Source organism: Rana temporaria, chromosome 1, assembly GCF_905171775.1.
Source record: "Rana temporaria chromosome 1, aRanTem1.1, whole genome shotgun sequence".
NCBI classification, from domain to species: Eukaryota; Metazoa; Chordata; class Amphibia; order Anura; family Ranidae; genus Rana; species Rana temporaria.
Genome location: NC_053489.1, coordinates 39,717,015 through 39,740,690, shown reverse-complemented (window position 1 = coordinate 39,740,690; position 23,676 = coordinate 39,717,015). Strand labels below are relative to the sequence as shown.

The 23,676-nt window shown below is 46.7% G+C and overlaps 1 protein-coding gene across 2 annotated transcripts in view; it reads left to right on the top strand.

The window, feature by feature from the left end:
• Positions 1-23,423, top strand: part of LOC120926656 (acyl-coenzyme A amino acid N-acyltransferase 1-like) — a 57,606-nt gene extending 34,183 nt beyond the window's left edge. For both annotated transcript variants that reach the window (XM_040336790.1, XM_040336782.1), the window contains exons 2-5: positions 10,444-10,561; positions 11,256-11,735; positions 15,229-15,431; positions 22,799-23,423. In XM_040336790.1, the coding sequence (XP_040192724.1) occupies positions 10,468-10,561; positions 11,256-11,735; positions 15,229-15,431; positions 22,799-23,395 (1,374 nt within the window). In that variant the 5' untranslated portion in view covers positions 10,444-10,467 and the 3' untranslated portion in view covers positions 23,396-23,423. The remainder of the gene's footprint in view (positions 1-10,443; positions 10,562-11,255; positions 11,736-15,228; positions 15,432-22,798) is intronic.
• The last annotated feature ends 253 nt before the right edge of the window (positions 23,424-23,676 follow it).

The following is a 23,676-nucleotide window of genomic DNA, read 5'->3' as shown; positions in this document are numbered from 1 at the left end:
GCAATGTCCCCCATATGCAGCAATGTCCCAATATCCAGCAATGTCCCCCATATCCAGCAATGTCCCCCATATCCATCAATGTCCCCCATATGCAGCAATGTCCCAATATCCAGCAATGTCCCCCATATGCAGCAATGTCCCCCATATCCAGCAGTATTCTATTTTGGTATCGGGGGTATTTGCGGGAGTACGGGGGTATTTGCGGAATCGGTCCTGATACCGATACTAGTATCGGTATCGGGACAACCCTAGTTAAAACCCTAGTTAAAAGCAAAGAGCTCTCTCAAGACCTTCACAACTTTATTGTTGCAAAACATACAGATGGCATTGGTTACAGGATTTCTAAACTTCTGTATGTTTCAGTGAGCACTGATGGGGCCATAATTCGGGAGTGGAAATTGATTGGATGGCACTTATAGGTGGCACTGGCATTGATTGGATGGCACTTATAGGTGGCACTGGCATTGATTGGAAGGCACTTATAGGTGGCACTGGCATTGATTGGAAGGCACTTATAGGTGGCACTGAAATTGTTTGGAAGGCACTTATAGGTGGCACTGGCATTGATTGGATGGCACTTATAGGTGGCACTGGCATTGATTGGAAGGCACTTATAGGTGGCACTGGCATTGATTGCATGGCACTCATAGGTGGCACTAATGGGCTCAAAAAATATTCCTCCAAGGGGAGAAAAAACACTGCGCTAACAACAAAGGAACAAATTATGAAGAGGACCACACCTGACTGTGGAAAAAGCTGCCAGTACCAATAACCTAAGATACCCAAGGTAAAGAAAGACAATATAAAAACCAAGGTACAGCGCTGTGCATATGAGTATAAAAAAATAATAAATGAAATTAATAATGAAACATAAATGTGACATGAATGAATCATGTGAGTGGAAAAATAAAAAATGATTGGGTGAAAAAAAGTCCATAAAATGTGAACCACAAATTAATAAAGGTAAAGTTCATAAACAGTGATTTGTGTCACATAAGAGTCGTATGAATGGAATTCCTCCACCGAAAGATCACCAATCGTGTAATGTAGTCTGCTTACCACATATATATGACCGCCGTTACAGCGGTCATATCAGGCGCAGGGATATTTAAAGTCTTCCCAGGCAGACTATCTCCAGACAGGATGTATTGAGGGGACCAACCCAAATAAAATTCGCTCCAAGAAGTATATAGCTGAGTTCATGGAATGACAAAAAGAAGAAATCCTTTTAATTTTCACAACTAGTGCTCCTCTTTAAATAGTAGAGAAATACGCAGACCGCCATTGCTGACCCCCTGATAGTACTAATTGCTTTGCCGTCTAGACTTCTGGATGCATCGACATAGGAGGAGGAGGGGTCACTTCCCAGCGTGGAGGCTCCAAAAAATCTGCACAGTCCCTGGACACTGACCCCAGGAGCTCACACTCCACAACGATCTCCTCTCTGCCTTTGCTCCTGCTGCTACTATTTAAAGAGGAGCACTAGTTGTGAAAATTAAAAGGATTTCTTCTATTTGTCATTCCATGGGAGTTTGAACTCAGCTATATACTTCTTGGAGCGAATTTTATTTGGGTTGGTCCCCTCAATACATCCTGTCTGGAGATAGTCTGCCTGGGAAGACTTTAAATATCCCTGCGCCTGATAAGACCGCTGTAACGGCGGTCATATATATGTGGTAAGCAGACTACATTACACGATTGGTGATTAAGGATGAGCTCCGGCGTGTTCGCATTGAACACGTGCAGAGCCCGCCAGGAAGTCGGCACCCACGCTGCGCTAATCACAGCCAGGCAGACATTTCCCGATCTCTGCAGCCGAGCATCGGACAATGTCTGCCTGGCTGTGATTAGCGCAGCGCGGGTGCCGACTTCCACTTATCTGACACAGATCACTGTTTATGTACTTTACCTTTTATTAATTTGCTGTTCACATTTTATGGACTTTTTTTCACTCAATAATTTTTTATTTTTCCACTCGCATGATTCATTCATGTCACATTTATGTTTTATTATTAATTTAATTTATTATTTTTTTATACTCATATGCACAGCGCTGATATGAGTATAAAAAAATAATAAATTAAATTAATAATAAAACATAAATGTGACATGAATACAGTACCTTGGTTTTTATATTGGCACTAATGGGCTGCCTCCCTGCACTGATATAGCCCCCCCCCCCCCCAAAAAAAAAAAACCTGCTACACGTTTCTGCACAATTATACCGTATTACAGTCAGTCAGACAGTTACAATACTACCCCAGCGCAGCGGGCCAGCGCTCAGTCATGGCTTACTTACTTTCCTCCTTCACCTGGCTAGGCTGGCTGAGGGCTGAGACCGCTGCACACACTCCTCTCACAAGGCCTCATAGGACGCCGGGGACGGCCTCTGGATGACGTCACGCCGCCGGAACGTACTGAAGGGGAGGATCACGCTTAGCCTCGGCGCATGGGCACCGCCCGGTCCGCGCCGCAAGAGGCTGTATTGTGAGACTGTTATGTATGATAGCCGCGGCTCGCGGCCCTTGATTAAATGACGCTGAGCAATATTGGGCCTATGAATAATGCAGCTGCCTGCTGCTTGGACAATGTGGATCGACCATGTATTATATAGCGGCCGTCGGCCGGACACTGTGAGAGACATTTGGGCCTACATTGTGATGGGGGCCTGGAGCTGCAGCTCCATCAGCCCCATTGTTAATCCGGCCCTGCTTGGGGGTGGGGATTTCCAAGACCGATTTGGTGAGGCTCAAGGCTAGCTTTAACCTGAAGTGGAGGAACACAGCCTTAAAATATCTAGGCACGCTAATCCCGTCGTCCCTACCTCAACTTTTTCAATTGAACTTTCCTCCGCTTTTGAAAGAGGTGCAGAGGCTGCTGGATTGTTGGAACAGTGGCTTACACTCTTACACTGGCTAGGACGATGCAACATTTTTAAAAATGTCAATACTGCCTAAATTTATATCTTATGCAAGCCCTTCCAATATGTATTCCCAATATGTATTTAAACAGATACATATGTATTTAAACAGATACATTCAGCCTTTACTCGCTTTCTCTGGGCAGGGAAACATCCACGTATCAGTCGAAATACGCTTTCCAAACCGAAAAAAACATGGCGGTATAGCTCTACCGGAAATACGTACTTATTATCGGGCCATTCACTTGAACAGATTTTTAGATTGGTGTCGCCATGTAGACATTAAACTATGGACTCAGATAGAACAGGGCCAGAGCCTGGTCCCTCTTCGGTGGGCTCCCTGGTGCCAGGCGGACCTACCTTTGGAAATTAGACGTCACCCCATGATCGTCACGACTTTAAATATCTGCGCACAGTTACTAGTTGAGGCACACTTTTCGACCCCACGTTCGTACATTAGACCAGTGATAGGACATCCCGCTTCTCACCGGGTTTGTATGATAAGAAATTTTTAGAATTAAAAGAGGCTGGGCTATACCAGGTATCGCATTTCTATAGTGGGGGCAAATGGAAGGGGCCCGAGGAACTTATGGACCCCTCGGGTCCCTACGGCCTAGATTATATGAGTACCATACAACCGCCAGATGAGACATCTCTACCCCTAACGGCGTTTGAGATTGTAAGTACTGAAGCCAGGATACTTCCCCACGATCTGTCATTAACATATAATATGCTGAATAATCCCTTGGCAGACGGGCAGATTCCTTTTCTCAGTAAATGGGAGAGGGACTTGAACTGCTGTTTTACCAGCAGTATGAGACAACATATACTACTTCTTACCCATAAATCATCTTTCAGTATGCGCACGCAGGAGACGAATTACAAAATATTGACTAGATGGTACAGGACGCCAGCACTCCTACATAAACTATTCCCTACATCATCGTAATTGTGCTGGCGGTGCGAAGCTGAGAGAGGAACTCTTTTACATGTGTTTTGGTCCTGCGACATAATACGGGGTCATTGGCAAGAAGTTCGACGTATTACCCAAATGTTCTCTGACCATCCCTTAGAGGACGACCCGGCTTTTTTTTTGGCTTCACGTAACAGGTGTTTCGACGCGGGTCTACATGAAATCAGTCGTACACCATTTATTAGACGCAGCTAAGGCCTGCATCCCGTTATGTTGGAAATCCCAACACCCTCCAACCATTGCTTAGTGGCTTAGGAAGGTGGACGATACTGGACGTATGGAAGATTTGACTCTCACTAGTCAGCAAAGACAGGAGACATATATAGAGACATGGGGAAAATGTAATATTTTTAAATATTCAGATGAAGGAATAGTCCTTAGGGGAGGGTCACTGGATGCTGCCCGGGATAATCCTTAAGAGTTTTCCTCGTTAATGGTGAATAAGACATAAAATAGATACTGTAGAGAGACGACTCTGCAGAGCCTTATTAGGTTCATGCTCGCACCCGCTTTCCACTCGTGGAGAAAATTCTTTCCCTTTTTTTTTTTTTTGGGGTGAATTGGCTGTATCGGACCCGATTACAAAGGGAAATAAAATAAAGATTACTAGAGAGTTTTATAGTGATAGGGGATAATGACCCACCAGTAAAACCCGGGAAGGGCTCGCTGAAGAACATTGGTAACCCTATATATTATGTTTTTCCTTTTTTTTTCTTTGTCTTTTTTCCCCTTTGGGGTATTTAATGGAAATACATACCAGTTTAGGTAAGCCATATCCATTATAGTATTTTGGTGCAAGGGTCCACGTGGCCTAGTCCTACTTACTTTGAATAAATAAAAAAATAAGGGATATTAGCAATTTGAACAGTCAGGAGGACTGGCTCTTTAATTTTGTTTTGTTTATTTGTTTATGTTTATTTTTTCTTATTTTATTTATAAATATATAATAATTTGGGATGTTTTATGTTTATGTAGTTCTTTATGATATTATGAAAAGCATATGTTTTGTACTTCATTTGACTGTTATGCTGAATCTCAATAAAAATGAAAATATAAAAAAATAAATAAAAAAAATAGGCCGTAAGGCCAACTTTACTCCACACTGGTGTCAGTCGTTAATTTTGGTAATGTGGGAAAGGCTAGCAGTCATAAAAGGGGTGGTTTATAATGGAAAGTCGGTCCTTAACATGTCATGACATGCTTCTTCCAAAGGATAAACTTTGGCAAAGTTTATTTCTGTTTTAATCCTGTTACGTACCTGGGATGTGAGCCTGACGTACAGAGGAAGGCCTCTCATACAACTCTGGCTCGCGGACGACTGGTAGTGATACAGCAGCCACAGGAGCATGGTGGGGTATGAGAGCCTGTGAACAGTTCAATATTCTGTGTAGTAGTGGTGGTCAGCAGGCAGATGTAGACGAGCTAACACGATTGTAGCGCTACCCCCAAAGGAGCCGCTGATTTGTTGTTGGGATCGGCATATTAAGTTACCTTAATGTGGCGTATGGGTGCAGTTGGAGAACAAAGCAGTGAGCGAAGGTCCAGACAGTGAATAAAGGGTTTTCCAATGCTTTATTTCAGGCCAAACACGGCCAACATCAACATTAAGTGGGAAGAGCAGGTTGATGAAGAAAAGGGAGAACCTTGCAGTGTCAGGCCCGGATATAAATTGAGCAGTACTTGCTCAATAGAGTACCAAACTGTTATTCGTCGCCACTCTAGTCGTAGTGGGTAAAGTGCCCCCAGACAGACCCCTCTCACAAGCCTGGCAGCTGAAGTGTCACTTAGGATTTTGCTGTTAGGAACAGATCTCTCTCACAGACCTGGCTCTAGGGCCTCTGCCACAGGCCGATTACTTTAGGTGAGCTAGATGGATAAATGGAGCGAATCCTCCCAGTAGGTTTTTAGCATAGGTCACCAGATGACAGAAAAACGTACCTGTCAACATTCCGGTCACCAGATCTCCGATTGGTTCGTTCAAGCCCTGTTGGACAACCTGCCTCCGCGTTCTCCTCAAGCCGACTCCCCAATCGAACGGCACCCAGCTTGGGATCCTTTCAATAGAACTGGGGATCCAGTAAGTCACTGGAGTCCCTTTTTTTACCTCCGGATGAGGGCTTATGTAGACTGCAATTCTGGCCTGGTGGGCCTCGCTGGCGGGGTCCATGGATGCGCGCACCCTGAAGGTGGATGCCGCACCTGGAACCGGGACCACGCAAACTTTTTTAGCACATGACACCTGTCCCAGATATACCCCTCCCCAGCATGCCTTGCGAGGGAGAAACTTCTCTGATTGGCTGCTGGGAAAAGTTGCTCTGCCAGAACCCCTCTGGTGCCAACTGCTGGCCAGGTATGGTATTGCATCCCTGGAGCACAGACTGACCCAGTTGTTCGTTTCTGGAGTGACAGAAGTCCCAATTTTAGCAAATTTTGAATAGGAGCAAAGTAACTCTCCCATTCCCAACTAACTTTAGCATAGTGCCCATGCTGAAAGCAAGGGGCCGCTACATACTCCCCCCACCTGAAATGACACTGTCCCCAGTGTCCTAAAGCATTCGAGCCCGAATGCTGGCCTGATACCTGCTAACAGACAGAAAAAAAGGAGGAAAAGAAGAAAGGACAGGAATCACACATTGCATTACAATATCTAAGTAGCATAAGACATACAACATACACAACCCTATCTATCTAGCTGCCATTCTCCGCAGTGTTGATAGTAGGTGGGTCCAAAAAACCTGTATAGAAAAAAAAAATAAAGTAGCATACAGATACACAATATAATTTTTTATGTTCTTACAACCTCCAGAGTCAGGATTGAGACTGTGCACTCGAGCCCGAGCACAAAACCTCCTTCCCTCCCAAGGAGTCCTAAGGTGTAAGTGCTGTGAGAGAAATACTCTTTTCTATGCAAGAAATTTAAAACAATAAAACTTTACAGTTTCTCTTTCTTCAAAGTAAAGGTGCAGAACACTGCCCCTAGTGGTCAGCGCGCTGGTACTGCAGCAGTTCAAAAATCAAAGGTGCAGAAGTAGCAGCAAAGGGAAGTGAACAAATATATGGAAACATTTTTATTTTTCCTCGCTGAATTTTCCAGAGCTGCTATAAAGAAGTTTTCAAGTTCCCACTCTAACTGACTGAACCCAAACCCCTCCCAAGAGTTCTTCACATGAAAGTCTATGTGGATCTGGAGGAGCAGGGGGGAAAGGGGAAACTGGGAAGGAAAAAAAAAATCAAACAGAGTGGGGCATACTTGTCCGTAACTTCCCTTTTTGGGTGAGCGCCCAAGCCGGGCAAAACTCACCCGATCACACAAACAGGGCCCGGCAACGGGAACATCGGGTACCCCAGACAGGACGGCATGTCCTAGGTTGGAGGAGCGGCGAGGGAAACAGCAACGGACTCACCAGCTCCTCAGGGTAGGCACGCAGTGCTCGGTCCATAAGGTGCACTCCAGGCAGAGCGCTTCTTCCTCCTCTTCTTTGTAGAGGGCCAGAATCCCCCAAAGCCCTGTTGTTTGGGGAATCATGGCTCAAAGAGGTGATCAGGCAGGTCATCACCATCTACCGTAGAATCACTTGACCAAAATTCAGGATCGGATGAATCCTCCGCTCGAGCAGGGAGGTATCCAAAGGTCCTGGTTGGGGCAGTGGCCAGGTCAGGCCGACGAGATCTCCGCCATGCATCCCAATCAATCGGCCGGGGAGGCCTTCCTCCGGTGGGCACACATTGAATCCCGCGCCAACCGAGACAGCCTCGTGGATGGTCTCGGCCTGTATGCATGCCGCGCGGGCCACGCAGTCACTCAACTCCTCCATCCCGTCCAATGGGCTTACCTTCTGGGGATAAGAGGTCAAGGTAGCCGGTAGCGAAACTTTAGTGGACAGGGCGACGGTGCTTCCATCATCCAGAGCCTCCGGCTTCGCGTTCTCTTCGGAGGGTAAAACTTCCGGCCACAAGGCCTCCACCTCCGCGGCGATTTCTCCCGAGTAACGATTCACCCGTTAATCTCTCGGGGGACCGACGGACGGGGAAATGTCAAATAGAAACGCCCGGCATCCATGACACCGGGTAAAGGGTAGAAGGCGGACAGCCAATTCCTGGCACCGATGGCAGGCCAGGCCCAGCATCTCCTTCCCTTCAAGGGACAATAGCACAAACTGTCCTCTAGTGGTCAGCCGTATGCCCGTGTCTGTCACAGGCATCCCAGTAGGCATGGAGGACACCCCCGGTGTGGTCACAGGGCACCTCAGTGCAGCAGGGGCAGCAGAATCTTCCAAGGTTCCGGACATGTTGTATAGCGATCCGTCCTTTTCAAGGGAAATGGTGCCTCTGCTACCTTGGCGTGAAAATGGGCGTTTCTCCTCCCCATTTGGAGCGAAATCACACTATACGTCTCACGCAGGGGAGGGTGACTCCTCCCACCTGGAAGAACTTGTCCAGGCACGTTGCAGGCGCATGCTAGGCTGCACGTACGCCCAAGCTTAGCGATGTGAGAGGTTAACTCCGTTGTTGCCGGACAGTCCAAACACAGCACTGAACACTCTTCGGTCTTTAGTAAATAGCCACCCATTTTTTTCTTTCTTCCTTGTTGCCAACGGTAACAGCCGAATCCCGGACGAGCCCCCATGTGTAGCGCTACCCCCGAAGGAGCCGCTGATTTGTTGTTGGGATCGGCATATTAAGTTACCTTAATGTAGCGTATGGGTGCAGTTGGAGAACAAAGCAGTGAGCGAAGGTCCAGACAGTGAATAAAGGGTTTTCCAATGCTTTATTCCAGGCCAAACACGGCCAACATCAACATTAAGTGGGAAGAACAGGTTGATGAAGAAAAGGGAGAACCTTGCAGTGTCAGGCCCGGATATTAATTGAGCAGTACTTGCTCAATAGAGTACCAAACTGTTATTCGTCGCCACTCTAGTCGGAGTGGGTAAAGTGCCCCCGGACAGACCCCTCTCACAAGCTTGGCAACCGAAGTGTCACTTAGGATTTTGCTTGGAGGAACAGATCTCTCTCACAGACCTGGCTCTAGGGCCTCTGCCACAGGCCGATTACTTTCGGTGAGCTAGATGGATAAATGGAGCGAATCCTCCATTTTAGCATAGGTCACCAGATGACAGCAAAACGTACCTGTCAACATTCCAGTCACCAGATCCCCGATTGGTTCGTTCAAACCCTGTTGGACAACCTGCCTCCGGGTTCTCCTCAAACCGACTCCCCAATCGAACGGCACCCAGCCTGGGATCCTTTCAATAGGGTTTGAGGGTTTATGTAGACTGCAATTCTAGCCTGGTGGATGCCGCCAGGTGGATGCCGCACCTGGAACCGGGACCCCGGGAACGTTTTTAGCACATGACACCTGTCCCAGATATACCCCTCCCCAGCATGCCTTGCGAGGGAGAAACTTCTCTGATTGGCTGCTGGGGAAAGTTGCTCTGCCAGAACCCCTCTGGTGCCAACTGCTTGGCCAGGGATGGTATTGCATCCCTGGAGCACAGACTGACCCAGTGGACGTTTCTGGAGTGACAGAAGTCCCAATTTTAGCAAATTTTGAATGGGAGCAAAGTAACTCTCCCATTCCCCACTAACTTCAGCATAGTGCCCATGCTGAAAGCAAGGGGGCGCTACACGATGCTTGACTGGTGGCAGGCTGGGATAACCAACACGGAGCAGTACCAGATGCAGGCTTGCAGGGCTGGGAGCTGTAGCAGGCTGGATGAGTAAGATGCAGGGTCAGACAGACCAGGTCGGTAACAATCGAGCAGATCAGGCATAGACGCTAGGCAGAAGGGAGGTCAGGTCACAAGCAGAGTAGTACCGGAAGATCGTCAGACAGATTCGGCAGACGCTGCTCTTTCACTCACTCACTCTTCTGGATAGGCACTCACACAGCCTGACAGCTAGATGCCCCCGATATAGGCCCAATCTCCAGCCTAGCAGCCCGGGGCAGATGACAAACGTTTACCCAGACAGCCGTCCAGGTGGCACAGAACAGCGATCACCTAACCTCACCCGAATATCTCCCAGCAGGCCAAGGGATTAAAAGAAAACCCCTGCCCATTGGCTGGGACACCCACATACCCATAACCTGACCCTAGGTTGCCCTTCTCAGATCTAGTACCACCAAGTACCCGGCCACCTAGTGGTAGAAGAAAAAAATGTGCAACAAGGCCAAGCTTGGGAGAAGTCAATAGATCCCTATCAATCGACCAGGATAACTACTTTTGGCAAGTAAATTTGTGAGGACCTACCTGACTAAACTCCAGGGCGCTACATGTAGATGGCTGGTAAGTATCTCTTCCCATGGGCTCTGTTGATGATTCCTCCCTGGATCACCCCTCCCAGCAGGTTTGCGCTTAGAAGGGGGTCCTGGAGGGTCCCTACTGGGTAGTCTCAGGACTTGAGGGACAGGTTCTGATCATGGCTGTACCCTGCAGGCTCTACCCCAGCATGTTCAAAATCCTGCTTTGCAACAGTTCTGGGCCATGTGGCGCAGATGCAGCCCTAAGCTGATTCAAAAGCTGCTCTAAATCTTCCATTTCTGCTTCCACAGGCAAACGCAGAAGGTTTGCATCTAATGGCTTCCAGGCTCCGGCTGTTACTCTCCCACCCCTTCCTGCAGTCTACTCCCCTACGATTCTCCCCATTACTCCGTATTCTCAACCAATCACGTAAGTAAACCTCACACCTCTCTTTTGAACATGGTAACTCTATGCTGTCTGGTTCCCCTTCCACCTTGTCATGCCAAATATTTTTATTTTAAAAAAAAATTTAATTAAATTTACGTATTTATTTTACACTGAGCACTATTTGTTTGCCCTAAACTGTTTGAGAATGTAACAATAATCCCTCTGTACTCACAATGCTCATTGATCACATAGAGTGCTACATGGTTTACTCAGTGTCCCCTCAGCACTCATGGTGCCCCCTCAGTGCTCAGTATCAAGCAGGCCATCACAGTGGCTCCCCATAGAATAGTGTCACTGCAGCCTTCACATCCTCAAAAAATTCCAGCTGCTCCAGCATCTGTTCTGACAGTCCACGATCGCAGCCTATGGCATCCTCACACCACACACCTGTCACTCCTGCTACCTGGCAGCCCAGCGATCCACTTACAGCGTTCCCCTATGCTGCTCCAGTCACTCCATTCACCACTCCAGTTCCTGTTCCAGAAATTCCTCATTGCAGCTGTATATTTTTATTTTCTTCCATCTAATTTTTGCACGTGGCACCTTTTTTTAAATCTCATTAATATTTAATAGTTCATTTTCACTCTATTGAATGGGTCATAGAATCGTTATTTTCTGTGCGTAATAATTGAGCATTTTTGTTTTTGAGTAATCTGTGTCCATTCTCCTCTTTCAGATACATTGCATTTCGCTATGGTGCATCTCACGGTCACACCGGAGTCGGCCTTAGCAGATGAACCGGTAAAGATCAAAGCTTGGGGCCTTCCTCCACATCAGATTGTTACCATTAGAGCATGGCTGAAAGATGACAAAGGAGAGATGTTTTACTCCAGAGCTTTCTATAGAAGTGATGATGAAGGAAAGGTGGATCTTCAGCAATCCCCAGCCACTGGTGGAGATTTTCATGGTGTTCATCCAATGGGACTTTTCTGGACTTTAAAGCCGGTTACTCCATACTTCAGGTTGATGAAGCGGGATGTCATGGGGAGTTCCTTTGTTATTCACCTGGAACTCTACGGTCATCTGGAACTTAATGCTATGCCAGAATGTTCTCCTGAAGCTACTGCTTGTCTGAGAAGATGGTTTGTGGCTCCTGGGGTCCAAAGATTGCAAGTCCGAGAAGGGCGTCTTCGGGGAGCTCTCTTCATTCCTCCAGGCAAGAACCTCTTGTTTCTGCTGTGTTTTCTCTCAATGCAAATCCGCCTTTTAACCACTTCAGCTCCGGAAGATTTACACCCTTTCTGACCAGGCCATTTTCTGCTAAACGGCACTGCATTACTTTAACTGATAATTGCGTGGTCTTGCGTGGTCTTACGTAAAGTAAGCATGTGAAATAGCGCACGTTTCCCGTACTTAGAACTGTCTCTGCACAAAGTGTCATTTCTGAAGGAAAAAAAGTAATTTAAAACCGGACTCGCGGCTATAATGAATTGTCGGCTCCCGGCAATTCAGAGAGAATTCATAAAAAAAAAAAAAGCGTGGGGTCCCCCCAAATTCAATTACCAGGCCCTTCAGGTCTGGTATGGATATTAAGGGGAACCCCGCCGTCAATTAAAAAAAATGACGTGGGGTTCCCCCCAAATATCCATTCCAGACACTTCAGGTCTGGTGTGGATTTTAAGGGGAACTCCACCCCAAATTTAAAAAAAAATGGCGTGGAGTTCCCCCAAAAATCCACACCAGACCCCTTACCTGAGCTGGCAACCTGGCTGGCTGCAGAAAAGAGGGGGGGGACAAAGAACGCCCCCCCCCTCTCCTGAACCGTACCAGGCCACATGCCCTCAACATGGGGAGGATGTCCCCATGTTGATGGGGACAAGGGCCTCATCCCCACAACCCTGGCCGGTGGGTTGTGGTGATGATCCTGGCCCCCCCATATTTGAATTGGTAATGGGGTACATTGTACCCCTACCATTTCACGAAGGAAGTGTAAATAGTTGTAAAAACACACACACACACACACTGTGGAAAAAAGTCCTTTATTAAAATAAATAAATAAATCCAGCGGTGGTAATCCACTTGGTCCCGTCTCCCCTCTACACCGTTGTCGGTATCCAGCGACAGGTGATCTCCTCTCCGGTCCAGCGATGAGAAGATCGTCCTGGATCCAGAGCGCAGCATCGCCGGCCGCCTGTCTCCACCAGAGACAGCCCGGCGAATGACGCTGCTGAAGCTGTGACATTTCTTATATAGGTGAGGCGGGGCCACGTGACCCCGTCCCCCTCTGACACACACTCTGCTACGTCACTGGGGAAGCCACGGCTTCCCCCTTGCGTCAGAGGGGGCGGGGCCCCGCCTCACCAAAATAAGAAATGTCACAGCTACAGCAGCGTCATTCGCCGGGCTGTCTCCGGCGGTGGAGATAGGCGGCCGGCGATGCTGCGCTCTGGATCCCGGACGATCTTCTCATCGCTGGACCGGAGAGGAAATCACCCGTCGCTGAATACCGACAACGTTGGAGCGGGGAGCCGGGACCGAGTGGATTACCACCGCTGTATTTTTTATTTTTTTATTTTTAATAAAGGACTTTTTTCCACGGTGTGTGTGTGTTTTTTGACAACTATTTACACTTCCTTCGTGAAATTGTAGGGGTACAATGTACCCCATTACCAATTCACATGGGGGGGGGGCAGGATCTGGGGGTCTTCCAGATTCTGATAAGCCCCCCGCCCGCAGACCCCCACAACCACCGGCCAGGGTTGTGGGGATGAGGCCCTTGTCCCCATCAACATGGGGACATCCTCCCCATGTTGAGGGCATGTGGCCTGGTACGGTTCAGGAGAGGGGGGACCGCTCTCTGTCCCCCCCTCTTTTCTGCGTCCGGCCAGGTTACGTGCTCGGATAAGGGGTCTGGTGTGGATTTTTGGGGGAAATCCACACCATTTTTTTTTTTTTTATTTGGGGTGGAGTTCCCCTTAAAATCCACACCAGACCTGAAGGGTCTGAAATGGATATTTGGGGCCGCTGACTACTGATCCTATTTGTGCATCCATTATCATGTCAGAGTCAAAAGTGACTCAGAGGCTTTTGACTTTGGTGCTTGGGGTGATGGTTTGTCCTAAGATGGGCAGTGGCGTCCATGTCGTCCTAGCAAGTCTCTTTCGGTTTGCGTGGAGTAGGAGTTCTGTTTTTGATCCATTGAGTTTAAGGTGACTCTCCGTCATACAGTTGTCTATCAAAGTGAGGCATTGTTCTAGTACGGGGTATTGGTCCTTTTTGTTGCTGATATGAAAGTAAAGTTGAGTGTCGTCAGCGTAGGAATGGTAGAGTAGGTCCTGGTTACTGAAATTTTTGAGGAGTGGGCGGAGATAAATGTAGAATAGTACGGGCGACAGGGGTGATCCTTGAGGGACTCCGCCTGACACGGTACGTGCTTCAGAAGTGAAAGGTCCTAGTCAGGGCCGATCTGCCCTATAGGCTCACTATGCAAGCCCCTTAGGGCCCCGCAAAGCTGCAGAGGGCCCCCAAAATTACTAGAGGTCCCAACAGGTGAGAAGTCATTTTCGCCCCCTCACGCCGCTTCTCAACTCTCGCTGGCTGCATGGAAGAAGAGGTAAGAAGTCAGCACCCCCCCCCCCCCCCCCTGCTTCTCACTTTAATGTAAGATGTCATTTCCGACAGCAGATTCCCACTGTCTGGGATCGATTTTCCAGGAATGATGAGAACCAGGGTAGATCTGAGTCTGCAACTCTAGCTACTTCTGTGAGGCGAGTCAGCCTTTGAGCTCGTGCTCAAATTCCAAAGAGACAGATCGGTGCTCCACTGCTTAGTGTTTAGACCAGGTGCCCTGCGTGGATGTAAACCCACCCTAGATTTTGACAACCTATCTCTAGTGTGGTCACTTGCACTAGGTGGGGAAAGAAACCCCTAGATGGTGTCTTTAATGGCCGGCCACACTGCATAAACTCCTCCAATGGTAGGGAGAAAAAGGTGACAGAGGGTGAGCCCATAGCTTAAAAACGTTTTATTTTACAAAATTTCAGTAAATGTACGTAAGTGCACTCACATGTTCTGGTACCTATAGCCTGGCACCTGGCGTGCTCAGCATGTGTGTATTAAGGAAAATAGCCCGGACGGCATCCACTAGATACTGCTCAGTTGTGGGTTTTGGCTTGGGTTCCTGGATTGACTCCTCGGTCGGATGTGATGTTGCGATGATTCGATCAAACCTTGACGTGTTTCAGCCAATAGGAAAGACCGTCTTCAGGAAGCTCCCACAGCATTTCTGAGTTTCAAAGGGCAGGGGACAGGGATCTGATGTCACGTCCTGCACTGCTCAGAGAGGAGAGCTAAGTGTAATCTGAGACCTGAGTAGAGGAAAAGGATACACCCCCCCCTCTACACAATCTTATAGGGAATCATGCACAGCTGAGGCTGTGTGCTGTCCCTCTTGATCCTTTAGACTCAGCAAAATCTGTCACAAATAACTCAAGCAGATAGCAGAGGAATGAGGCAGCAGGCATAAATCACACTCAGTGCTTTGGATTGAGGCAAGTAAACACAATAGAAATACATGCTTTGTTCATTTTTCAAATCAGAGGTTTACAGCCTTTACTGTAACCATAACTCCCAAAAATGTACTGCTTACCCTATGAGTGATAAATATGATTAGACGCCTATAGAATTAAACTTTTCTTCTCATCATCCAGGTGAGGGGCCATTCCAAGGAGTCATTGATCTATTCGGAGGTTCTGGCGGCCTCGTAGAATTTCGAAGCAGCCTCCTGGCTAGTCGTGGCTTTGCCACACTTGCTTTGGCTTATTTTGCTTATGATGATTTGCCAACGACCTTGGACTATCTGGATCTAAAATATTTTGAAGAAGCTGCTCAGTTTCTAATCAGTCATCCAAAAGTAAGTAAAAACTTTGCATGTAGATAAAAATGTTTATCCTAATGAATAAAAAGAAGAGTTTAGGAAATGTGTGATAATTCCATTGGCAACAAACAAGCAATGGTTACAATACACAAACATCAAAAAGGCAATAAGTACAATATATTGACATCAAATTTAATAGTACATGGAGATGGAGTGTAGATGGTATGATACTGAGCAGTATGTACATTAAATGAGTGTGGAGGGTAAGACAGTGAGCAGTATGTACAGGAGAATAGTGTGGAGGGCATGACAGTGGGCAGTATGTAGAGGAGAGGAGTATGGAGGGTATGACAACAGGCAGTATGTACACAAGAGAGGAATGTGGAGGGTATGAGAGCTAGCAGTATGTACAGGAGAGGAGTGTGAAGGGTATGAGTGAGTGAGTGAGTGACTTGTATAGCGCAGCAAATGCGAACTTAATCGCCTTAAGGCGCTTGGAATCCAGCGTCGTACCGGTCTTTCAGAAGAGGTGGGTCTTTAGTTTTTTCCTAAATGCCCGATGGTTTTCCTCTAAGCGGATGGTGATGGGTAGAGCATTCCAGAGCCGTGGTCCTTGGACTGAAAATCTTCGTTATCCCTTCGATTTGTAGCGGGATTTAGGAATTTGGAGAAGGTTTTGGTTGGTTGACCGGAGCACGTGCTTGGTGACGTACGGCTTTATTTTCTCGCTTAAGTATTGGGGAGCCTTCCCCTGTATACATTTGTGGGCGAGGCAGAGCGTCTTGAATGTCACCCTGTCCTGTACGGACAGCCAGTGGAGGGACCTCAAGACTGGGGAGACTGATTGCCACGACTTTTTACCTGTTACCAGTCTGGCTGCCGTTTTCTGGATGACTTGTAGCCGGCACTATGTACAATAGAGGAGTTTATGAAAGTGGGCAGTATGTACAGGAGAGGAGTGTGGAAGGTATGATACTGAGTAGGAATGAGCCGAACACCCCCCCATTCATTCGCACCATAACCTTCGAACGGACTGAACGTTCGTGTGAACATTAAGAACCCCATTGAAGTCTAAGTATCAATGTAAAAAAAAGTTTTAAAAACTTTTTCTGAAGCAGTGATTTTAATGATGCTTAAAGTGAAAACAAAAATTAAAAAATTCCTTTAAATATCCTACCTGCTGGGTGTCTATAGTATGCCTGTGAAGTGGCATGTGTTTAGAACTGTCCCTGCACAAAATGAGATTACTATAAGAAAAAAGTAATTTAAAACTGCTTGCGGCTTTAACCACTTAAGCCCCGGACCATATTGCTGGTCAAGGACCGGGCCACTTTTTGCGATTCGGCACTGTGTCGCTTTAACTGACAATTGCGCGGTCGTGTGACGTGGCTCCCAAACTAAATAGGCGTCCTTTTTTCACACAAATAGAGCTTTCTTTTGGTGGTATTTGATCACCTCTGCGGTTTTTAGTTTTTGCGCTATAAACAAAAATAGAGCGACAATTTTGAAAAAAAAATAATATTTTTTACTTTTTGCTATAATAAATATCCCCCAAAAATATATAAAAAAAAATATTTTTTTCCTCAGTTTAGGCAGATACGTATTCTTCTACATATTTTTAGTAGAAAAAAATTGCAATAAGTGTTTATTGATTGGTTTGCGCAAAAGTTATAGCGTTTACAACATAGGGGATAGTTTTAAGGCATTTTTATTAATATTTTTTTTTTACTAGTAATGGCGGCGATCAGTGATTTTTATCGGTACTGCGACATTATGGCGGACACTTCGGACACTTTTGACACATTTTTGGGACCATTGGCATTTTTATAGCGATCAGTGCTATAAAAATGCATTGATTACTATAAAAATGACACTGGCAGGGAAGGGGTTAACACTAGAGGGCGAGGAAGGGGTAAATTATGTTCCTTGGGTGTGTTCTAACTGAAGGGGGGGTGGGACTGACATGGGGAAATGACAGATCGCTGTTCATACATTGTATGAACAGACGATAAGTAATTTCTCCCCCTGACAGGACTCTGTAACGAGCGATCGCGGATGCCCGGCGGTGATCGTGCCTGCCGGGCACGCGTGTCGGCATCAGGGGCGCGCGTGCCCCTATTGGCTGAACGCCGAGATGATGTAGATCTACGTGATCTCGCCCAGCAGAGCCGACCTGCCGCCGTATAACTGCGGCGGCTGCTCGGCAAGCAGTTAATGTAATGTCTGGTCCCTGCAATATGGATGAAAATCATTGAGAAAAATAGCATGGGTTTCCTCCCACTCCCCCCAGGTCATTACAAGCCCCTTTGGCCCTATATAATTTGAACAGCAGTATACAAGCAGTGCAGACAAGACAGGCACTGTAGGTTTGTTGTTAAGTAGAATCTGTTTGTAATTGTGAACTGGTACTTTTTTAAAGTGTAGCTCCAGCCATAAAATCTATTTTTAAGCATTTCTGAAAACATAGAGAAGGGTTATCACCCCTGTAACATTTGTTTTGCTGTCTGTGTGCATCTGTTCAAAAGATTTCAATTCACTTTCTGTTCCAATGACAAATGATTTTTTGAAAATTTGGGTCTTTTTGTGAAACAAGGATTGGTGATAAAGCACCAGTGGACAGGAGACACCTCTTATAGAAGAGAATTTCCCTTCCTAGGGGTAGATTTCCTCTCACTTCCTGTTGTCTCCTTCCGTTTGCAAGTAGTAGTCGTTTGTAAATTGGTTGTTTGAAAGCAGGGGCCTGCCGTATATACTCTGTATAAATTTGGGCCCTAGGTGTTGGTGTTGCCACAACACTGTAAGCCCTCACGCTCTGCTGTGTAAACTCTTATATCTAGAATTGTAATTACATGCCATTGTTGAACAGTGGTAGAAAAATTGGGCCTTTGGTGCTGACGCTGGTGCCACAACACTGTAAGTCCTCACAGTTACTCTTGGTGGGCGCAGGAATGGGCCCTGCTGGGAAATATTAGATCAAGAATTGTAATTACATGCCCCTGTTGAACAGGGGCAGAAAAATTGGGCCTTATGCCGCGTACACACGGTCGTTTTCTGTGATGAAATAAAACGACGTTTTTAAAAACGTCATTTAAAATGAGCGTGTGTGGGCTTCACATTGTTTTTTGTCTTCAAAAAAATGACCAAAAAAAAATTCGAACATGCTTCAAGTTTTTGTGTCATAAAAAATGATCGTGTTTGGGCTAATACGACGTTTTAGACAACGTTTTAAACCCGCGCATGCTCAGAAGCAAGTTATGAGACGGGAGCTTGAATGGAACAGAGTGCCGTCGTACGTGTTGTACGCGCTTTGCTAGAGCATTTTCAGAAAACGATGGTGTGTGGGCAACGTCGTTTTTTATGATGAAGTTAGAAAAACGTCGTTTTTTTCATGATGAAAAAACATTGTTTTATTTCATCACAAAAAACGACCGTGTGTACGCGGCATTAGGCACTGGTGCTGGTGCCACAACACTGCAACCCCTCACAGATACTCTTGGTGGGCGCAAGAATGGGCCCTGCTGTGAAATATTAGATCAAGAATTGTAATTACATGCCCCTGTTGAACAGGGACAGAAAAATTGGGCCTTTGTTGGTGGTGGTGCTGGTGCCACAACACTGCAACCCCTGCATCAAAATTTGTAATTACACGCCCCTGTTAAACAGGGGCAGAAAAGTTGGGCCTTAGGAACTGGTGCTAGTGCCACAACACTGCAACCCCTCACATATACTCTAGTTGGAGCGCAGAAATGAGCCCGCTGCAAAGTATTGCATCAAAAATTGTAATTACACAGCCCTGAGGCAGAAAAATTGGGCCTTAGACACTGGTGACACACCTAACTCTACACCTTCAGTCCTATCAGTGCAGGCTTCAGAGAGGACTGAGGGTATAGTGGGGTTGGAGATCCCAGCTGATGAGGAGCATGGAGAGGTCCGCTTTGTTCTTTGGTGTGGGTCTTTGAGGTACGCTTGCCAACGAACTGCATGGCAGGTCAACATATGTCTGGTCAAGCATGTGGTGCCCATCGGTTGATGTTTTGGCCACGCGAGATACGCTTGAGACATATGTTGCAAATAGCAGCGGTGCGATCTGATGCACTCGTCTCAAAAAAGGCCCATACCAAAGAACTTTTGGAATAACGCTGAGACACAGCTGCGCCCTGCACAGGCGTAGCTCTGCGTCGTGATGCAGTCGGTGTGCTGCCCTTAAGCTGGTCCCTGGAGGGCATCCTGCGTATCCTCCTGCAGCATGTACCCAACACTGTGGTCAAACAGTTCGGGGGACTCCTCAGGAGGACATGGTGGGGCAAGGGATGGAGTGACTGATTGAGCAGAGGGAAGAGGCCGCATTGGCAGCTGCTTTGCCAGACAAAGTACCCTGAGCCTGGATGAGAGAGGATGAGGACGGCTTGGTCATCCACTCTACCAAGTCTTCGGCATGTTGCGTCTCAACACGGGCAGCTGACGAAAAAAAGGACGAGCGTGTCCCACGGCCACGTGCTGATGAGGATGCACCGTGTCCACGACCAGCACTGTTGCCTCTAGACGCAGAGCCTGCTTGCCCTCTTTTATCGGCTCGTGACTCTCTGCCTCTCCTTGTTGTCCTTCCAGACATACTAATGGCCTGCAGAGGACACAGACAGTACACACACCACGTAGCTTTAGGTGCACACTGCAGAGGACACAGACAGTACACCACGTGAAAGTACTTGCAGCAATATACCCTGCCTGTAGTATTAATATGAGCAGATCCCTGCTTCTAGGAGTAAATATGAGAAACACCAGCTTTACGTTAGGTGCACAATGTGCAGAGGACACGAACAGTACACACACCACGCAGCTTTAGGTGCACACTGCAGAGGACACAGACAGTACACACACTATGTAGCTTTAGGTGCACACTGCAGAGGACACAGACAGTACACACACCACGTAACTTTAGGTGCACACTGCAGAGGACACGTGAAAGTACTTGCAGCAATATACCCTGCCTGTAGTATTAATATGAGAAGATCTCTGCTTCTAGGAGTAAATATGAGAAACACCAGCTTTACGTTAGGTGCACAATGTGCAGAGGACACAGAGAGTACACACACCACGTAGCTTTAGGTGCACACTGCAGAGGAAACAGACAGTACACCACGTGAGAATACTGCAGCTAGCACAATCACCTGCCTGCCTGTCAGTAAATTAGGAAGAGCGGATCTAGCTAAACTATACAGTGTATAAATATATATACAACACCTGGGATGCATATATATCCTCTACACACTGTAACTCTAACTGACTAGCCTGCCTGGCTGCCTACTCTATATACCTGCAATAAATTACACTCTCTCTCTGTCTTCTCTTAACCACTGCAACACACTACACAAGGCCGACCTGCAGGCGGCCTTTTATATTGTGGGGCGTGTACTAAACCCCCTGAGCCATAATTGGCCAAAGCCACCGTGGCTTTGGCCAATTATGGCTCTCCATTTTTTTGCAAGCTGTGATTGGCCAAGCATCCTGAAAGTGCACTTGGAAATTCAGTCGCTATAAATCTGAGGGGAAGATCTGAAATGAGGGTAAGCTCTGCTGATTTTATCATCCAATCATCTGCAAACTAAAATGCTGTTTTTTATTTTCCTTTATTTTCCTATCCCCCTCGGATCTACATCAACTGCACTTCCAAGTGCACTTTCATGTGCATGTTGCACTTGTAGTTTGCACTTATGGTGCAAAGTGACTTTGCCTTTCATAAATAACCCCCATTGTTTGCCAGTACCGATGTTGAAAAACAGCCGCACACCATGATGTTCCAACCTCCAAACTTCTCTGTTGTTATGGGGGTGTTTTTGGGGTGATGTGCAGTGCCATGTGACCTCCAAACATGATGTGAATTATGGCATTCAAAGAGTTACATTTTGGTCTCATCTGACCAGATTATATTCTCCCAGTATTTCACAGGCTTGTCTAAATGCAGCAAACTTAAACAAGCTTCAACATGCTTTTTCTTCAGCGATGGAGTCTTGCGTGGTGAGCGTGCATACGGGTCATGGTGGTACTTATTTGAAACAATTGTACCTGGTAATTCCAGGTCTTTCTGAAGCACTCCACAAGTGGTCCTTGGCTCTTAGGCCCCGTACACACGACCGGATCTATCCGCTGGAACTGGTCCGACGGACCAGTTCCAGCGGACAGATCCGGTCGTGTGTAGGCCTGAGCGGACAATTGTCCGGCGGATCGGACAGTTTCCAGCGGATAAAAATTTCTTAGCATGCTAAGAAATCTGTCCGCTGGAAACCTGTCCGTCAGACAAATCCGGTCGTCTGTACAGACTCACCGGACTTGTCCGACCGACCGCCATCCCTCGCATGCGTCAAAGTGATTCGACGCATGCGTGGAAGTATTTACCGCTTTCATCGGATAATCCGGTCGTGTGTACAGGGCCTTAGACAACTCTTCTGATAATGATTTTCAATCCTCTGTCAGAAATCTTGCACCTGGTCGTGGCCGGTTTATGATGAAACTTCCCACTTCCGGATTATGGCCCCAACAGTGCTTACTGGAACATTTAGAAGTTTAGAAATACTTCTGTAACCAATGCCATCAGTATTTTTTGCAACAATAAAGTTTGCGAAGGGCTTGAGAGAGCTCTTTGCTTTTACCCATCATGAGATGTTTCTTGTGTGACAACTCAGTACTGAGACACCTTTTTAAGGGTCATCAGTTGAGACTGAACCAGCTGATTTTAATATGCACGGAGAAAGGACAGAATTGCTTTCTAATTACTGATAAATTTAAGCTGGTGTCTTGGCTTTCCATGCCTTTTTGCACCTCCATTTGTAGTATTTGTGTTCAATACTTTTTTCCCTGTGTCATTCCATTTTATTACACATTTCTTAATTTCTGAACAAATTTGTTCGGGTTTCTTTGTATGTTTGAATTGCATGGGTTGTTCCCAACATGTGGCAAAAATTTCATGTCACTAGCAACTTTAGAAATATATTTACCTAGAAAATGCCCGAGGACACTTTGGCTGACCTCGGCAAACCTCGGAAAGACTTAGTTCCCGAGATTGCTGCGATCGGCTCTGCTCAGCTGTGGCGCCCCCCACCTCAGGCCAAACGCGGTACTGCACACCGCTTTGCCCAGAATCGTGCTCGTGATGCGAGACAACACTCGCAAACCGAGTTACGATTTTTAAAAATACAGTGCTCGTATTGCGAAACGCTCGCTAACCGCGTTACTCGCAATCCGAGGTTCCACTGTATACACACACACACACACACACACACACACACACACACACAAATTATATATTTTTATACACAAATTATATATTTATAGTTCTTGTGTATTTAGTGGTTTGTCCAGAGCTGAACCTTAACAGACATTAACCTTTGTTACTAAATGTCATTCAGGTGTGCGGAAGTGGAGTTGGAGTCATAGGTGTGAGCAAAGGAGCTGAGATGGCTCTAGCCATGGCGTCTTATTTACCACAGATTGCTGCTACAATCTGCATCAATGGAACCGTGGTGATTACCAGCAATGCTGTCAGTTATGGGGATCTTATCCTGCCTGGAATTCCCTGGCAAAAGGAGAGGATGCTTTTTACATATACTGAAGTTTATGAAATGTTTTGCATACAAGAAGACCCAACAAAACCAGAAATCCAGGACTGTGTACTTCCAGTGGAAAATGCCAAAGGTCCCATCCTCTTCCTGGTGGGAGAAAAGGATAAGAGCTATGACAGCTTACATTTTGCTAGGGCATCATTAGCCAGAGCAAAAAAGTGCGGCAAGATGGATGTGTACATAGAGAGTTATGCCGGAGCTGGACACCTCATAGAACCTCCGTGTTCTCCTTTCTGCCCTGTATCAAGAATACGTATGTTTCCAGTTCCTGTACTGTGGGGAGGGGAGCTTGTGCCACACTGCCAGGCTCAGGAAATCAGCTGGCCATTAATACAGGACTTCTTGCGCAAAAATATTCCATGTTCTGAGAAGAATAAATTGTAAGAAATAATTGGTCAAAAAGAATAAATAAAAAAACTTTGCATGTTTTTTATACTTTCCTCACAGGGATTGATGAGCAGCTGTAAAATATAAAATAGCGCCTGCAAAGCTCCCTAAAACAGCTGCTCCATTCACTCCAGTGTGAAAAGCCGAGGGCTTTCAAACTTGAGCGGTGCGCTGGCAGGGCGTCAGAAAATGTCCTGCCAGCAGCTTCTTTGGAGCGTATTAGGAGTACCGCCGTACCACTGTCAAAACGCCGTTGCAGGTGGTTTTAACCCTTTTTC